The 18,182-nt window shown below is 46.2% G+C and overlaps 1 protein-coding gene across 6 annotated transcripts in view; it reads left to right on the top strand.

The window, feature by feature from the left end:
* ATP2C2 (ATPase secretory pathway Ca2+ transporting 2) overlaps positions 1-18,182 on the top strand; it is a 92,261-nt gene that overhangs the window by 29,046 nt on the left and 45,033 nt on the right. For 5 of the 6 annotated variants that reach the window (XM_033219172.1, XM_033219173.1, XM_033219174.1 and 2 more), the window contains exons 2-7: positions 296-406; positions 6,993-7,109; positions 10,270-10,359; positions 12,742-12,777; positions 12,878-12,939; positions 17,698-17,806. In XM_033219172.1, coding sequence (XP_033075063.1) covers positions 296-406; positions 6,993-7,109; positions 10,270-10,359; positions 12,742-12,777; positions 12,878-12,939; positions 17,698-17,806 — 525 coding nt within the window. Of the gene's footprint in view, positions 1-295; positions 407-6,992; positions 7,110-10,269; positions 10,360-12,741; positions 12,778-12,877; positions 12,940-17,697; positions 17,807-18,182 lie in introns of those variants that run through there. The other variant, XM_033219175.1, reaches the window with a different exon arrangement.

Consider the following 18,182-nt stretch of genomic DNA (forward strand, 5'->3'; position numbering starts at 1 on the left):
ACCAACCTAGCCAACATGGTGAAACCTCGTCTCTACTAAAAGTACCAAAAAAATTAGCCAGGTGTGGTGATGCGTACCTGTAATCCCAGCTACTTGGGAGGCTGAGACAGGAGAATCTCTTGAAGTCAGGAAGTGGAGGTTGTGGTGAACTGAGATCATGCCACTGCACTCCAGCCTGGGTGACAGAGTGAGACTCGATCTCAAAAAACTAAAATAATAAAAATAAAAAATAAATTTTAAAATGCATCAGTACAAAAGTTCAATCTGCTAAACAGCAACCTTGCTCTTTTCACAGATTGATGAACAGAGTGAGCTGAAAGCTATCGAGAAAGAGAAGAAGGTGACAGCCCTGCCCCCCACGGAAGCCTGCAAATGCCAGAAAGAGGATTTGGCCAAAGCGTTTTGTGTAAGGATTGAATTTGCATCTGGTGCTAATTGTGATAAAGTTTTATGTTTAAAAGAAAGCAACACAAATCCCTGAACAGTGCTTTGAAATTCTGTGTTATAACCAATTTTGTCATCAAGGTTGGAAAATATTGTTGATGTTGAATGGTTCAGATTCCACAGGTAGATTATCAGGACTTGTCAGTAGAGCTCATGTTCACTAGGCCCTTACCGGAAGACGGCATCCTTTCAACCACTGTACGCTGCTTCTCTTTAGCCTCACATTTCTTGGCAAAAACATGAAGGGATGAAAGATGAAGTTGAGATGCAGAAAGTAGCCACAGTCCAGTGTTAGAGGTAGCACAGCCCAGCGTGGAGTCCAGCTGTTTCACATCAAAGCCCAGACTCTTCATCATCCAGTATTCCCACCTGTCGTCTTTTATAATCCTTGGAGTTGCCAGGTACTAAAACCAAATTCTCCCAAGTTTCTCAAGTGAGTTTGAATTCCTGGCCAGTGCAAGACAAGAAACATTTGCATTGCACACAAATGTGTGTGTGTGTGCACGCGTGCGTGCATGTGCGTACTCATGACCACTACACTTTGGGAGAGCAGATAAAAAGCCCCCAGTAAAAGGGCACATGCTACAATTTCAGGAAGTTGGAAGCCAATGCTTGATGTGTCTTTTCTTGAGAGTAACTCAAGTCTGTTAAAATTTAAGTCCTGTGTATTAGTATTTGGAGAGGGGGAGGAAGTATTTCTTCTCTGCCTAGACATTGTCCCTACCTAGAAAATGAGCTAGATTTTCTTTCACTATTCAAAAGAATCTAGAAATCAGTTCTGTTTTCCCCGTTTTCTCTACCAGCAAGTACAGTTTGCTTGTTATGTGCTTTTTAAAAACAAGGACACTTGTTGTGACCAGAACAACAAAGTTTCCTTCTATTATTACTCGTAAATCAGCTGTATTTAATGAATTTGTTTACAGAAAGAACTTGAATGGTGTTGGGCACAATATAATTGTTTTAGCTACTGTTTCTTTTTTAATTTTTGTGGGTACATAGTAGGTATATATTTATGGGTTCCAGAGATACAGTATATCTCTGTATGCCTTTGATACAGGCATCCACTGTGTAATAATCACATCAGGGTAAACGGGGTCTCCATCACCTCAAGCATTTATCCTTTGTGTTACAAGTCATCCACTTACAGTCTTTTAGTTATTTTTAAATGTACAATTAAATTGTTTTTTACAACAGTCACCCTGTTGTGCCAGTAAATACTAGGTCTTATTTATTCTTTCTAACTATATTTTTTGTACCCATAACCCTCTCTACTTTCTTCCAACTACCCTTACCAGGCCCTGGTAACCATCCTACTATCTCCATGAGTTCAGTTATTTTAATTTTTAGCTCCCACAAATCAGTGAGAACCTGCAAAGTCTGCCTTTCTGCGCCTAGAGGTCACTATGTTATCTCACTTAATATAATGACCTCCAGGTCCATCCATATTGTTGCAAATGACAGGATCTCATTCTTTTTTATGGGTGCATAGTACTCCATTATGTATATGTACCACATTTTCTTTATTCATTCATCTGTTGATGGGCACTTAGGCTCCTTCCAAACCTTGGCTATTGTGAATAGTGCTGCGATAAACATGGGAGTATAGATAGCTCTTCAATATTCTGATTTCCTTTCTTTTGGTTATGTATCTAGGAGTGGGATTGTGGATCATATAATAGTTGTATTTTTAGTTTTTAGTTTTTAGTTTTGTTTTGTTTTGTTTTGTTAGAGACAGTCTCTCTCTGTTGCCCAGGCTGGACTGCAGTGGTGTGATCTCGGCTCACTGCAAGCTCCACCTCCCAGGTTCATGCCATTCTTGTGCCTCAGCCTCCCGAGTAGCTGGGACTACAGGCGCCCGCCACCATGCCCAGCTAATCTTTTTGTATTTGTAGTACAGACGGGATTTCACCGTGTTAGCCAGGATGGTCTCTATCTCCTGACCTCATGATCCACCTGCCTCTGACTCCCAAAGTGCTGGGGTTACAGGCGTGAGCCACTGCGCCCAGCATATTTTTAAGTGTTTTGAGGAACCCTCCAAACTGTTCGCTAGAGTTGTACTAATTTACGTTCCTACCAACAGTGTACAAGGGTTCCCTTTTCTCCACATCCAGGATTTGTTATTGCCTGACTTTTGGATAAAAGCCATTTTAACTGTGATGAGATGATATCTCATTGTAGTTTTGATTTGCATTTCTCTGATGATCAGTGATGGTGAGCACCTTTTCATGTACCTGTTTGCCATTCCTATGTCTTCTTTTGAGAAATGTCTATCCAGATCTTTGGCCCATTTTAAAATCAGATTATTAGGTTTTCTCCTGTAGAGTTGTTTGAGCTCCTTGTACATTCTGGTTATTAATCCCGTGTCAGATGGGTAGTTTGGAAATATTTTCTCCTATTCTGTGGGTTGTCTCTTCACTTTATTGATGATTTCCTTTGCTGTGCAGAAGCTTTTTAACTTGATGTAATTCCATTTATCCATTTTGGCTTTGATTGCCTGTGCTTGTAGGATATTATTCAAGAAATCTTTGCCGATTTCAATGTCCTGGAGAGTTTCCCCAGTGTTCTCTTGGTAGTTTCATAGTCTGTGATCTTAGATTTAAGTCTTTAATCTTTTTTCTTTTTCTTTTTCTGTTTTTTTGAAATGCAGTCTTACTTTGTTGCCCAGGCTGGAGTGAGGTGGTACAATCTCAGCTCACTGCAACCTCCACCTCCTGGGTTCAAGCGATTCTCCTGCCTCAGCCTCCTGTAGTAGCTGGAATTTACAGGCATGCACTGCCACACCCAGCTAATTTTTGTATTTTTAGTAGAGATGGGGTTTTGCCATGTTGGCCAGGCTGGTCTGGAACTCCTGACCTCAGGTAATCTGCCCACCTTGTCTTTAATCCATTTTGATTTGATTTTTGTTGATAATGAGAGAGAGAGGTCAAATTTCACTCTTCTGCATATGGAGATTTCGTTTTCCCGGTACCATTTATCAAAGAGATTGCCCTTTCCCCAGTGGATGTTCTTGACACCTCTGTCAAAAATGAGTTCACTGTAGATGTAGGGATTTATATCTGGGTTCTCCATTCTGTTTCACTGATCTGTGTATCTGTTTTTATGTCAGTACCATGCCATTTTGGTTACTAAAGCTCTGTAACATAATTTAAAGTCAGGTAATATGATTCCTCCAGTGTTGTTCTTTTTCCTTAAGATAGCTTTGGCTATTCTGGGTCTTTTGAAGTTCCATATAAATTTTAAAATTGTTTTTTCTATTTCTGTTGAGAATGTCATTGGTATTTTGATAGGGATTCCATTAAATCTATAGATTGCTTTGGGTAATATGGACATTTTAACGATATTGATTTTTCCAACCCATGAACATGGAATATTTTTCCATTTTTCTGTGTCTTCTTTAGTTTCTTGCATCAATGTTTTATAGTTTTCATTGTAGAGATTTTTACTTCTTTAAGTTAATTCCTAGATATTTAATTTGTAGCTATCATAAATGGGATTACTTAATTGATTTCTTTTTCAGATTGCTTTCTCATAGCATATAGCAATGCTACTGATCTTTGTAATTTGAGTTTGTATCCTCCAACTTTCCTGATTTTGTTTATGAGTTCTAATAGCTTCAGGTGGAGTCTTTAGGTTTTTTCAAATATAAGATCATATCATCTGCAAACAAGAATAATTTGATTTCTTCCTTTCCAATTTGGATGCCCTTTATTTGTTACTCTTGTCTGGTTGCTCTAGCTAGAACTTACAGTACTCTGTTGAATAACGGTAGTAAAAGTGGGCATCCTATGGCAAAAGCTTTCAGTTTTTCCTCATTCAAAATGACACTAGCCCTGGGTCTGTTATATATGTTTTTTATTATGTTGAGATATGTTCCTTCTATACCCAGTTTTTTTAGGGTTTTTATCATGAAAGGATGTTGAATTTTGTCAAATGTTTTTTCAGTATTAATTGAAATAATCATAAGGTTTTTGTCTTTCATTCTGTTGATAAGATGTGTCACATTAATTGATTCGTGTATGTTGAACCATCCTTGAACCCTTGAGATAAATCCCACTTGGTCATGATGAATTTTCATTTTAATGTGTTATTGCATTTAATTTGCTTGTATCATGCTGAAGATTTTTGCATCAATAGTCATCAGTGATATTGGCCAGTAGTTTTCTTTTTTAAATGTGTCTTTGTCTGGTTTTGGTATCCGGGTAATACTGGCCTCGTAGAATGAAAGTATTTCCTACTCATCTATTGTTAGGAATAATTTGAGTAGGATTGGCATCGCTTCCTTGAATGTTTGGTAGAATTCAGCAGTGAAGCCATTGGGTCCTGGGCTTTTCCTAACTGGAAGCCTTTTTATTATGGCTTCGACTGTATTACTTGTTATTGGCCTATTCAGATTTTGGATTTCTTCATGGTTCCATCTGGGTAGGGTCTGTGTGTGTAGGAATGTATCCATTTCTTCTATATTTTCCAATTTATTGGCATATAGTTGCTCATGGTAGCCACTACTGGCCCTTTGACTTTCTGTGATATAATTTGTAAAGCCTCCTTTTTCATTTCTGTTTGTATTTATTTGGTTCTTCTCTCTTTTTTTCTTAGCCTGGCTAAAGGTTTGTCAGTTTTGTGTATCATTTCAAAAAATATTCTTGTTTCTTAAGACAGGTCTATTTTTTAAAATGTCTGTTGATTCAAATATCTGATAAAATTTACCATCTTAACCATGGTTTTTTTTTTTTTTCCAAGACATGGTCTCACTCTGTTGCCCAGGCTCAAGTCCAGTGCTGCAATCAAGGCCCAGTGAAGTCTACACCTCCTGGGCTTAATCCTCCTGCCTTAGCCTCCTGAGTAGCTGAGACTACAGGAGTCTGCCACCACAATGGGCTATTTTTTAAAATTTTTTTGTAGAGCCCAGATCATGCTATATTGCCCAGACTAGCCTTGAACTCCTGGGTTTAGTGATCTCCCCACCTCAGCCTCCTAAAGTGTGAGTCACTGTGCCTGGCCTTAATCATTGTGAAGTGTACATTGTAGTTGCATTAAGTACATTCACACTGTTGCACAACCATCGTCATTCTCTATCTCCAGAATTCTTTTTTTTAACATTTATCAGTTTATTATAGTTTTTTGTTTTGCCTTGTTTTGTTTTGTTTGAGATGGAGTTTCGTTCTTGTTGCCCAGGCTGGAGTGCAATGGCGCAATCTCAACTTACTGCAACCTCTGCCTCCCAGGTTCATGCGATTCTCCTGCTTCAGCCTTCTGAGTGGCTGGGATTACAGGCACACACCACCACACCTGGCTAATTTTGTATTTTTAGTAGAGACAGGGTTTCTCCCTGTTGGTCAGGGTGGTCTCAAACTCCTGACCTCAGATGATCTGCCTGCCTTGGCCTCCCAAAGTGCTGGGATTACAGGCGTGAGCCACCGCGCCCTACCAGTTTATTATAAAGGCAAAGGATACAGAAGAAGAGACGCATAGGGCAGGTAATCGGGGAAGGGGTGCAGAGCTTCCATGCCCAGTGCTGCTGTGAACATAGCTGTTCAAACATCTCCCTGGGTGCCACTCTCCAGGAACATCCCCGTGTTTAGCTCTGTGAAAACTCACTTAATCCTCTTTGGGTTTTTAGGGAAGCTTCATGACATCATTTCTTCCCCCAGATTATAGGGTAGCACCCTCTCATGGGAGGGTCTTAAGACCCACAGTCAGTAAGGCGGGAGTACATTAGCATCTCCAGTATTCTTTTCATCTTATAAAACAGTCTGTCTCCGTTAAATACTCACTCTCCATTCCCTCTCCCTCCAGCCTCTGGCATCCACCATTCTGCTTTCTGTCTCTATGAATTTGACTAGTCTATGTAATTCATATGTGGAATCAACAGAATTTGTCTTTTTGTGACTGGCTTATTTCACTTAACTTCATCCTCAAGGTTCAACTTAAAGGTATATCCATGTTGTAGCACGTGTCAGCGTTTTCTTTCGTTCTGAGGCTGAATAACATCTCAGTGTGTGTACACCACGTTTCATTCATTCATTCATCCCTCGATGGATTGGTGGGCTGTTTCACCCTGTTTGCTTTTGTGAACAGTGCTATGCACGTGGTTGTACAGACATCCTTGGAGACCCACTAGCAGTTCCTTTGGGTATATACCCCAAAGTGGAATTGCTGGAGCTGGTAACTCCCTTTTTAATTTTTTGAGGAACAACTACACAGTTTCCATAACAGCTGTACCATTTTACAGCCCCAAGACCTATTTTTTTAAAAGAAGAAAATATGTGTTTCTGCATTGCTGGAAGTCCACACTGCAGTTCCATGTGTTGAAATTTAAGACCAGAGTCATAGTCATCTTTTCTGCTGTACTTATAGTGGTCACTGGCCTTTTCCTCCTCTCTCTGCCCCATCTGCATGGGGTCTTTGAGCAAGTCCCAGCACCCTGGTGGACAAGCCCATGTCCCTGGCCCATCATGGAAGCCACTGCCTTCCAGAGTGGGAGTCTGTACCTTGTTGCCTCATTCCTTGCTGGGCCCATCAGTGAGCTTGTGCCTAACCTCTCCTTCCAGGTGGACTTAAACACTGGGCTGTCGGAGTTCTCGGTGACGCAGCGCCGGCTGGTCCATGGCTGGAATGAGTTTGTTGCTGACAACAGTGAACCTGTGTGGAAGAAATACCTGGATCAGGTAGGACCAGAGGTGTCATTCTTTGCATTAACAAGCATAAGCCAGGGAGGGTGGGGCAGCCATTCCATCTTTCAATGTTGATGGAAAGCATCCTTGGACAGCTCCTCCCCCTTTCGCACTGCCCCAGCCAGCCTGAGCATCAACCATGAGCAAATCACTAACTCCCCAGGCAGCCGCGTTCAGGAAAAACAGTGATCACATTCGTAGACAGTTGAGCAGGCCCCGGGACCCACGCTAAGTGAGTAAGTGAATAAGTAAGCATGCACTTACTAATCCTCCTCCTAATCCGGGCTTTGCACTTGAGGAAGGAGAAGTACAGAGGTTGAAAGATTTCCCCAGAGTTGCCAGGTTTAGCAAATAACAATATAGGATGCCCTACAAATTTCAATTTCAGGCTGGGCGTGGTGGCTCACGCCTGTCATCCAAGCACTTTGGGAGGCTGAGGCGGGTGGATCACTTGAGCCCAGGAGTTCAAGACCAGCCCGGCCAACATGGTGAAACCCCGTCTCTTCTAAAAATATAAAAATTAGCCAGATGTGGTAGTGCCATGCCTGTAATCCCAGCTACTCAGGAGGCTGAGGTGGGAGGATTGTTGGAACCCGGGAAGTGGAGGCTGCAGTGAACTGAGATTGTGCCACTGCGCTCCAGTCTGGACGACAGAGTGAGACCCTGTCTCAAACAACAATAGCAACAACAACAACAGTGAATTTCAGATAGATAACAAGCAACTTCTAGTATAAGTGTGTCCCAAATATTACAGTGGACATGCTTATACTAAAAAGAAAAAGTTCCTTGTTTATCTGAAATTCAGATTTAACTGGGTGTCCTATGGAATCTGTAACCTGAGCCCAAAGTCACATAGCAGCGAGGAGCAGTGCAGAGAAGTGCAGCCAGAGCTGCACCCAGAGCCCCTTCCCTTGCTAGCTGCTGCCATGCGTGCTGGCACGGTGCTGAATGAAAGGCACACAGTCAAATGCCTGGAAGCCACTAAGAAGAGGAAAGAGAAAACTGCAACTGACATGGCTCCAAGTTTCAGGCTAGAAGTCGGCAGCCCCCGCCACCTTTGCAGGACCAGTTCAGAAAGGCCCAGTGAACAGGCAGAATTTTCCAGGTGCCTGAGGGCATTTAGATGGCCTTCAATCCCCTTTTCCAGCCTTTTGCATGGTCTTGGCCGCATCCCTGACATCCCCTTCTTCATTCTCTGGCCCCTGGGCGTCCCCTGGCTTCAGCTGCTTTCCTATTGGCTCTGTGTTTACAGCTTCCTCCATTGGTCGATTCCAGAACCAATCACAGTCCTCCGTGCAGCATCCTCTGTCTTCACTCTCCTTGAGGTCCCCTCCCTGATCGTGACTCAGTTCTCAGTGTTCTGGGAATGTTATTCATCGATGCGTTTTGGCACCAAAATAGGCTTCTGGGTATGCAGGTCGTTCTGGCTAGCCCAGAAGCTTCCTAAAACCGCAGGGCTGAGAAGAGGCAGTGGAGGCTCCCGGAAGCTGGGGTTCAGGGAGGGAGGCTGAGTGTGGGCTGTGAGGGAGGAGCTCCCCTCTGCGGCTGGAGGCCTCTTTGCTCTGCCCTGGCACCCCTTCCACTAGGACCCACTTCCCCTGGTTGTCCTCCTTCCACTCTGCCCTGTCGAAACCCACTGTGAACATCTTGTTCACACCAAGGATCCTCTTCCAGCATCCACCCAGGGTGTTCCCCAGAATGAAATCTCTTAAATTTCTTGAGAGCAGAGGACCTGCTCATTCATCTTATAGCTTGTTGGTTCAGCATTGCATCTGTGGGAATCCTTGCAGGACTGGACGGGAGCTCCTGACGGACTGGGTTTTCCTGCACTTGAGTATACAGGTCCTTTCTGCACTCCCTTATTAATTCCTTACATGTGTTGAGTTCCTGCTGCGTGCCAAATGTCGTGATTCTCCTATCTTTCCCCCAGTGACAGGGAACTCATTACCTCACAAGGCAGCCCTGTTCCTCTGTCTCAGGAGTCTCACCATTAGGAATTCTACCTTAACACGACCTAAGGCTCTGGATGGGATGGCAGGGAGGCACTGGGCTGGTGCTCTGAGGAGGTGGCGTCTGGGCAGAGACCTGAGTGAAATGAGAAGAGAAGCCATGTGAGGATGTGGATGGAGGGCGTCGCTGGAGGGCAGGGTGCCCAGGTCCTGAAGCGCCAGGAGCTTGGCAGCCTGAGAATTAAGGTGCCCAGACCTGGTGCATTATTATTACTTTTTTTCTGAGATAGGGTTTCTTTGCTGTCCAAGCAGGAGTGCAGTGGCATACCACGGTTCACTGCAGCCTCAATTTCCCAGGCCCAAGTGATCCTCCTGCCTTAGCCTTCTGATTAGCTGGGACCACAGGTGCACATCACCATGCCCAGCTAACTTTTTCATTTTTTTTTTTTTGTAAAGATGGGGTTTTGCTGTGTTTCCCAGGCTGGATTGAAACTCCTAGGCTCAAGCAATCCTCCCATTTCAGCCTCCCAAAGAGCTGGGATTACAGTGTGAGCCCCTGCGCCCAGCCCTTGTTGCTAGTTGAACCCTCTTCCTCATCCTGATCTGTGGTCTGCCTTCTGAATCCGGTTTGATGTTTTTGCATTTCTTTTCAATCCTCTGGAACATGAGCTACCATGAGATGTCTCTGCAATGAAAGGGCAGATATATAAAATAAAGTAAAAATACTATCAGGAAGTTTTGGGAACAGCTGTTTTAAAGAGGGACATCATTGGAGTCCCTAGAGGCTGTGACAGGAGCAGGTTGGCACCAAGTTTGGTGACTGGGATGTGCAGCATTTGGGGAGCTGGTGTGGTGAGAGAGAACCCTTGGCTGTTCTGAGCCAGGACTGGCATCTTGCTGAAGGTCTGGCCTGGAGCATCATGGAGATGTGGAGAGGCAAGGCCAAGAACTCAAAGGCAGGGCCAAGGCCGGTGTCTTCAGGGCGTCAGTGTCAGGACGACTCTGGGAGGGTCAGTGGGATGGAGTTCCAGGCAGAGGAGGACCACTTCATGGGGGTGGTCTCCCCAGCCCTTGGTCACCATGGTGTTGACCTGGAAGCCTGGCCTTGAACTGAGATCCCTGTCACACAAGCTTCTGCACAGTAAGAAACCCATTCTGGTCCCTGAGACTAAAGAACGTGCCCCACCCTGTTATTTCCTCTTCAGTTTAAGAACCCCCTGATCCTGCTGCTGCTGGGCTCTGCCCTGGTGAGTGTCCTCACCAAGGAGTATGAGGACGCCGTCAGCATCGCCACGGTGAGTTCCCTAACAGCGCTCGCCTCCCAGGCGGACAGCCACAGGTTTGCTGAGTCTCTGCTTGTTACTGTACACAAAGAAAAAGAGTTTGCTGTAGGCGTGGGGAAAAGGAACATACAGAAGAAACAAAGGAAAGCAAATCCACATCCTTCTTTACCCTAATATCAAGTTGCCCTGGTTTATTCGGCCGCTGCTTGCTTGGTGGACACACAGGTGCTTCTGGGTCTTTGCTAGAGCAGTGTTGCAGGGAATTCCTTTCCCGTGACCCTGGGATGGGGAGAACAGAGCCTGGGCTGTGCATATTTGCCTTCCGAAGAACACCACCCTTGATCCATTACCCAGAGATAACCACTGAGCACTCCATTTTTTTTATTTAGATGAAATTCGCATAATAAAATATTGACTATTTCACAGTGAACAATTCAGTGGAATTGAGTACATTCATGACATGTTGCAACCACCGCCTCTGCCTAGTTCCAAAACATTTTCATCACCCCAGAAGGAAACCTTGTACTCACCAGACAGTCACTTCCTGTCCCCCTCCTGCCAGCCCTTGGCAACCACCCATCTGTTTCTATCTCTGTGGGTTGACCTGTTCTGGATATGTCACAGAAACGGATTCAGACGGATGAGTTCATGTCCTTTGCAGGGACATGGATGAAGCTGGAAACCATCATTCTAAGCAAACTATCACAAGGACAGAAAACCAAACACTGCATGACCCACTCATAGGTGGGTGTTGAACAATGAGAACACAGGGACACAGGGCGTGGAACATCACACACCGGGGCCTTTCATAGGGTAGGGGCCCTGGGGGAGGGACAGCATTAGGAGAAGTATCTAATGTAAATGACGAGTTGATGGATGCAGCAAACCAACATGGCACATGTATACCTGTGTAACAAGCCTGCACGTTCTGCACATGTATGCTAGAACTTTAATAAGAAAAAAATTGATTCAGACAGTACATGACCTTTTGTGTCTGGCTTCTCCTGAGCGCATTTTTTTTTCTTTTTTGTTTTTTGAGACAGAGTCTTGCTCTGTCGCCCAGGCTGGACAGCAGTGGCATGATCTCAGCTCACTACAACCTCTATTTCCCAGGTTCAAGCAATTCTCCTGCCTCAGCCTCCTGAGTAGCTGGGATTATAGGTGCCCACCACCACGCCTGGCTAATTTTTATACTTTTAGTAGAGATGGGGTTTCCCTGTGTTGGCCAGGCTGGTCTCAAACTCTTGACCTCAAGTGATCTGCCTGTCTTGGCCTCCCAAATAGTTGGGATTATAGGTGTGAGCCATCGTGCCTGGCCTGAGCACCTTTTGATGGCTGTCATTCCCCACTTCTTTCTGTTTGTTCCAGCTGGTCTTTTAAAATACAAACACTCATTCCACATGATGGAATTTGCTACTTCCAATTAAAAGGCTGGGGTAGGCTGGGGCGGTGGCTCACGCCTGTAATCCCAGCACTTTGGGAGGCCAAGGAGGGGCAGATCACAAGGTCAGAGATCAAGACCATCCTGGCCAACATGGTGAAACCGCATCTCCACTAAAAATACAAAACAATCGGCTGGGCATGGTGGCGTGTGCCTGTGGTCCCAGCTACTTGGGAGGCCGAGGCAGGAGAATTGCTTGAAACCGGGAGGCAAAGGTTGCAGTGAGCTGAGATCGCACTCCAGCCTGGTGACAGAGAGAGACTCCATCTCAAAAAAAAAAAAAAAATGCTGGAGTAAGAGCCACATCTGCTATAGTGAAGGTTGTTTGCAGCATGTTCAGTGAAAATGGCAGTTTATAAAAGAATATGTCCATATTATATGATGCGGTGCCTTAAGTGTGTCTGCGTAGAAAAATCTAGGCCGGGCGCGGTGGCTCAGGCCGGGCGCGGTGGCTCAAGCCTGTAATCCCAGCACTTTGGGAGGCCGAGACGGGCGGATCACAAGGTCAGGAGATCGAGACCATCCTGGGTAACACGGTGAAACCCCGTCTCTACTAAAAAATACAAAAAATTAGCCGGGCGAGGTGCCGGGCACCTGTAGTCCCAGCTACCCGGGAGGCTGAGGCAGGAGAATGGCGTGAACCCGGAGACGGAGCTTGCAGTGAGCTGAGATCCGGCCACTGCACTCCAGCCCGGGCGACAGAGCGAGACTCCGTCTCAAAAAAAAAAAAAAAAAAGAAAAATCTAGATGGGCACTCCAAAATGTGCACTTCTGGGTAGTAGAAGATAGTGTCCATTTTTTCCTCCTCTTTTGGCTAGTATATTTTCTAAACGTCTGCACTGTGCACTTATTTTGTAAGAAGAAAATCAGTCGTTAAAGACAAGCCCCTAGCCTGCCACGCCCCATCCCCCCTCCCACCGAGCCTCTGACACCCTCCTCCGTTTGCTGTCTAGGCAGTGCTCATTGTGGTCACTGTGGCCTTCATCCAGGTGAGTATTTCCCGAGGTCCCGGTCAGGGTAACCCGGGCTGGACAGGAACTTCATGGAGTCCCCACCTTTGAACAGCACATCTGATGTGCTTCCTGCCAGGAGTACAGGTCGGAGAAATCTCTGGAAGAGCTGACCAAGCTGGTTCCTCCAGAATGTAACTGGTAAGTCAGGGCCTCCCTGGGACTTTTTGGTTCACTGGAGGAGCCAGTGAGCTGGAGAGGTTGGCGAATGTTTGGTGAAAGTTGTATTCTTGGTAGTGTCAGACAAGAGAACCACATCTCTTTGGGAGGTCTAAGGCCTGGTCTCCGCCTGCCAACAGGTTGCTGTATGTCCTTGAGCATGTCACTCAACCTCTCTGGGCCTCTGCTCGATCATCAGTGTCTAAATCAGGGTGCCTAGCCTGAGGGCCACAGGTGGCAGGAGTGACTCTGAGAAGAGGGTAGCCCACAAAGCCTGTGAAATAGTGGGCAGAACTGTGCATTTTTTCTAGGGAGAGGGTTTAGAGGTTTATTTGAATTCTCAGTGAATGGACTCAGGAGAGTAAGATCCAGGTCTGTAACAAGCGGAGCCAACAGAACACTGGCTGCAGTATGGGGTACAGAGAGGGTAAACTTGAGTAACTGCTCAAGCCGTAGCAGCCTCTTTCCTGCCCAGACCTTTCCTTGGTGCTGTTGGTTATTGCACGGCTCTTACCAGAGATGTTTAACAAGGAAAGAGAAAAGATTAAAACGTCTGCCAGTACCCCATGGCCATTTCTGCTTAGCGTAGCCCTGTGTGATACAACTTACAGGAAATGCTCTACTAATACCATCTGCCCTGTCCAATATGGCATCTGACAATTCTTTTTTTTTTTTTTTTTTTTTGAGACGGAGTCTCGCTCTGTCACCCAGGCTGAAGTGCAGTGGCATGATCTCAGTTCACTGCAACCTCCGCCTCCTGAGTTCAAGCAATTCTCCTGTTTCAGCCTCCCAGATAGCTGGGATTACAGGCGTGCAGCACTATGCCTGGCTAATTTTTATATATTTAGTAGAGATGGGGTTTTGCCATGTTGGCTAGGCTGGTCTCGACCTCCTGACCTCAGATGATCCACCTGCCTCAGCCTCCTAAAGTGCTGGGATTACAGGTGTGAGCCACCGTGCCTGGCCGACAATCTAAATTCTTCATGTTATTTAATTGTAATTTGTATTGAAATATGCACGTGGGCCTAGTGGCTACTGTATTGGGCAGCTCAGCTTAGAACATCTGCAGGGGCCTTTCTAGGAACAGCTGCCATTGGCGGAGGAAGCTGACAAGCCCAGGAGGGAAAACGGCTTTTTCCTTTTTCTTTTCTTTTCTTTCTTTCTTTCTTTTGTTGTTGTTGAGACAGGGTCTGGCTCTGTTGCCCAGGCTAGAGTGCAGTGGCAAGATCTCAGCTCACTGCAACCTGTACCTGCCTCCTGGGCTCAAGTGATCCTCTTGCCTTAGTTTCCCATGTAGCTGGGAATACAGGTGCATGCCACCACACCCGACTACTTTCTTGTATCAGTTGCTACAAAAGTTATTTTATTTTTTGCATTTTTATTTTTTAAACCTGATTTTGTGTGTGTGTGTGTCTGTGTGTGTGTGTGTGTCTGTGTGTGTGTGTGTCTCTGTGTGTGTGTGTCTGTGTGTGTGTGTGTGTGTGTGTGTGTAGATGGGGTTTCACTATGTTGCTCAGGTGGGGAAAACAGCTCATTCTAAGCTTAACTTTTAGCATAGCAGTGGTCCATAAGCTCATTCTCCTTGTAGAAAATGAAATTATTTCAAAAAAGGCCGAAGTCTTCTCCCCACTCCTGCTAACATTGGTTGAGGTCATTTCAGGCTGATCTGTCTTTCCCGAACAATCCTGGCTACTCAAAGTGATAGAAAGTATCCTGTGATCAGCTAGATACAGTGGCTCATGCCTGTAATCCCAGCACTTTGGGAGGCCAAGGTAGGCAGCTCACCTGAGGTCAGGAGTTCAAGACCAGCCTGGCCAACATGGTGAAACCCTGTCTCTACTAAAAATTTAAAAAAAAAAAAAAAAATTAGCTGGCATGCCTGTAATCCCAGCTACTTGGGAGACTGAGGGAGGAGAATTGCCTGAACCCAGAGGTGGAGGTTGCCGTGAGCCAAGATCACCCTGTTGTACTCCAGCCTACGTGATAAGAGTGAAACTCTGTCTCAGAAAAAAAAAAAAAAAAGTAAAAGTATCTCATGATCTGCAGTGCCTGGGAACTACTCAGTCCACCCTCTGAGTCTCCATGATCTGTGGTGCCTGGGAACTACTCAGTCCACCCTCTGAGTCTCCAAGACCCATTTCCAACATTTGGCAAACATATGGCAACTCCGTATTTTCTGAAGGATAATTATCAGGGAGAGCTTTAGTATATATCCCAGGCAGGCACATGTTGTGCAACTGAGCCATGGGGCTGCGGTAGAAAGCCCTAGTGAGATAAGGTCCTGAGTCTCAGAGTCAGCATTCAAGGTGGGTGTGTGTATAATACAAGGCGGATAATGATGAGGGACCAAATAGGGATAAGAGAAGGAAGATACAGAATTGACTCACATCAGAGAGGGCGAGTCCATTGTAGAAGGGCCACAGGAGCAGTGGAAACATCTGGGCTCGCTGGTCAGATGAACAATGCTGTCAGAAATCCAGACATGTGACATCATTAACTGAGCAAACGGAAGCATAAATGATTTATGTGATTTGATGAACTGATCTTAAGCTTAAATATCAAGTCTTGGCCTTTCAGGTGAATAGCGTGCATTATTAATGTTTCCCAGGAGGTCACTTCTGAAAGACGGTTTTATTTACAAAAACAGTGGTGTCAGGCAGCCCAGTAGAGTTGAAAGAGTGCCGAGGAGGTGAAGCCCGCCCTCTGAGTCGCTGAGACCCATTTCCAAGTCAGGGGAAACCGTGCCGTGCGGGACCCCCTCCCTGTGTTACTCCATCCGTGATGCAGCATCAAATATTTATTGAGTAGCTACTGTATGCCTGGGGAAAGGGCACTGAGGTTGTATAAGTAGAAGAAAGGGAGAGGCCTTGGCCTCTGGGGAGCTCACATTTCCACCAAGGGAGTACATAATCAGCCAATGAAGAAACAAGACGATTTTGGAATTGTCCAGGTACACAAAAGCCAAAAAATGCCCAAGGCAACCAAAACAAATAAATCCTACTGAGATGTAATAGTGACTGGTGGAAGGGGAGGACAACCCTAAACAGCTGACGATCAGGCTGACATTTAGAGAGGAGGTGACATTTAAGCTGAGGCCTGAGGAAGAGGAGCCAGCCATGGGAGGAGCTGAGGGAGCAGCAGGTATATCTCTGGCAGGTGCTCTTGGCTACAAGGAACAGAAAGTCCAAGTGTACAAACCCCAAGAAAATATATTGTCTCATAGCCAGGGATCTGAGGTGGGAGCTGTGGGGTTACTTAATTCAGCAGAGCACCCAGGGTCTGGCCCTTTCACCTCCTTCCCCTGCCACCTCGAGCTCATAGGGGTTGGATTGGTTCTTGGCTGGCTCTCCTCATGGTCCCAAGGTGGCTGCCACAGCTCCAGGCATCACAGCCAAACACGCAAAGGCCCTATAGAAGAAGGTGGGTATGTGTGTGTGCATGCACATGCACATACAGTAAGGAAATCTTTTCCCACAAGCCCCCAGCAAACATCCACTCATGTCTCACAGGCCAGTATCACATGATGTGCTGATGCTAAGCCAATCAAGAGCAGGGGTCTTAGCCAGGCATGACCCACTCCCCGGGGCACATGGCTGTGGGGAGAGGGTTGATACCTGAACAAGATCACATTCCATTAACAAGGAAGAGGGGAATTTCTGCTCCTACGTTTGAGGTCTGCATAAGCCCCTGAGACTAGAAGGAGCTGCGTGTTTAAGGGGGCTGGGTGGAATGAGATGGGAGCTGCAGGAGGCTGGCCTGCCCTGGAGTAGGTCTTTGGGTTTGGTACCAAGGTCATGGGAAAGCCATCGGAGGGTTTGGAGTAGGAGGGAGCTGGGATCTGGTTTGGGGTCCTAAGAGCGGTCCAGCTGCCATATGCAGGAGGGGTTGAAGGGGCCGGGTGGGAGGTCAGAGTCAGCTGGGATGGGCCAGGGGCGCTAGTGTGGGGGATTCCAGTCGGAGCCTGCACGGAAGCACATCCATAGTCTGAGGGCAGCTGGTCACGGCCCCGCGGGAATGGAGGGCCCGGGCTTCCAGCTATGACAAGGCTCTGCCATCCCTGACCTCCGGATACCCTGCACCCTGAGTCCTGTGTGCTCTGAGGACGAAACTCTGCCGGCTGCATTCGGAGGCTTTAGAACTGCTGACCTTGACCCCAGGAGCCTCGCTGCGGCGTGTGGCCCACCTGGTTTCCAGGCAGGGTAAATAGCAATGGCCTCGTCTTCCAGATGTGGCCCAGCAATGCTCAGAAACCACATCCTTTCCCTAAAGTCTCATAGGGTATGTTAATTTCAAAACAGTAACACCCTAAAGGCACAGGGTTGGTGTGTATTAGAAGAGAAAAGTGGCCGGGCGCGGTGGCTCAAGCCTGTAATCCCAGCACTTTGGGAGGCCGAGACGGGCGGATCACGAGGTCAGGAGATCAAGACCATCCTGGCTAACCCGGTGAAACCCCGTCTCTACTAAAAAAAAAAAAAAATACAAAAAACTAGCCGGGTGAGGTGGTGGACGCCTGTAATCCCAGCTACTCGGGTGGCTGAGGCAGGAGAATGGCATAAACCCGGGAGGCGGAGCTTGCAGTGAGCTGAGATCCGGCCACTGCACTCCAGCCTGAGCGACAGAGCGAGACTCCGTCTCAAAAAAAAAAAAAGTGTGTTTCTTTTCTCCTTGTTCAAATGCATCAAAATGCATAAAAACGAATGTCAGCATGGATGCTCTTGCTTTTTACCACGTCAAATGCAGCCTAAGAGAAGGAAAACTCCAGCACCTGCTTGCTCGAGAACTGGTTCCTGGAGATGTCGTATCTCTCTCGATCGGAGACCGGATCCCTGCAGACATCCGACTCACTGAGGTGAGTGATCCCAAACCCTTGTCAATGGGGTATTTGATGGGGCTGGTCAAGGAGCAGACACTTAGCTTATTGTAGGTATGTACAGTCTCTGTCATACACAGGTGCTCAGACATACATGCACACGCACATGCATGCACACAAGACCGGAAGGAAGTTAGCAGACAAGCGTATTCTATGCATAGAGCCCCTCAAACCATATTTCATAAATTGTCATTCTCACTTTAAGCCTAACAAATTTTGGCTATATGGTTTTCCAGTTTAAAGCAGGCTGCAATAACAAATTAAACCAAAGTGGGCTTGAGGAATGATCTAAGAATTGCTTCTCAAAACAGACACACAACTGTTAGAAAGACGTGATATTAGAGGTGGGTGGATC

This window comes from Trachypithecus francoisi, unplaced genomic scaffold (assembly GCF_009764315.1).
Source record: "Trachypithecus francoisi isolate TF-2019V2 unplaced genomic scaffold, Tfra_2.0 Lachesis_group10, whole genome shotgun sequence".
Classification (NCBI taxonomy): Eukaryota; Metazoa; Chordata; class Mammalia; order Primates; family Cercopithecidae; genus Trachypithecus; species Trachypithecus francoisi.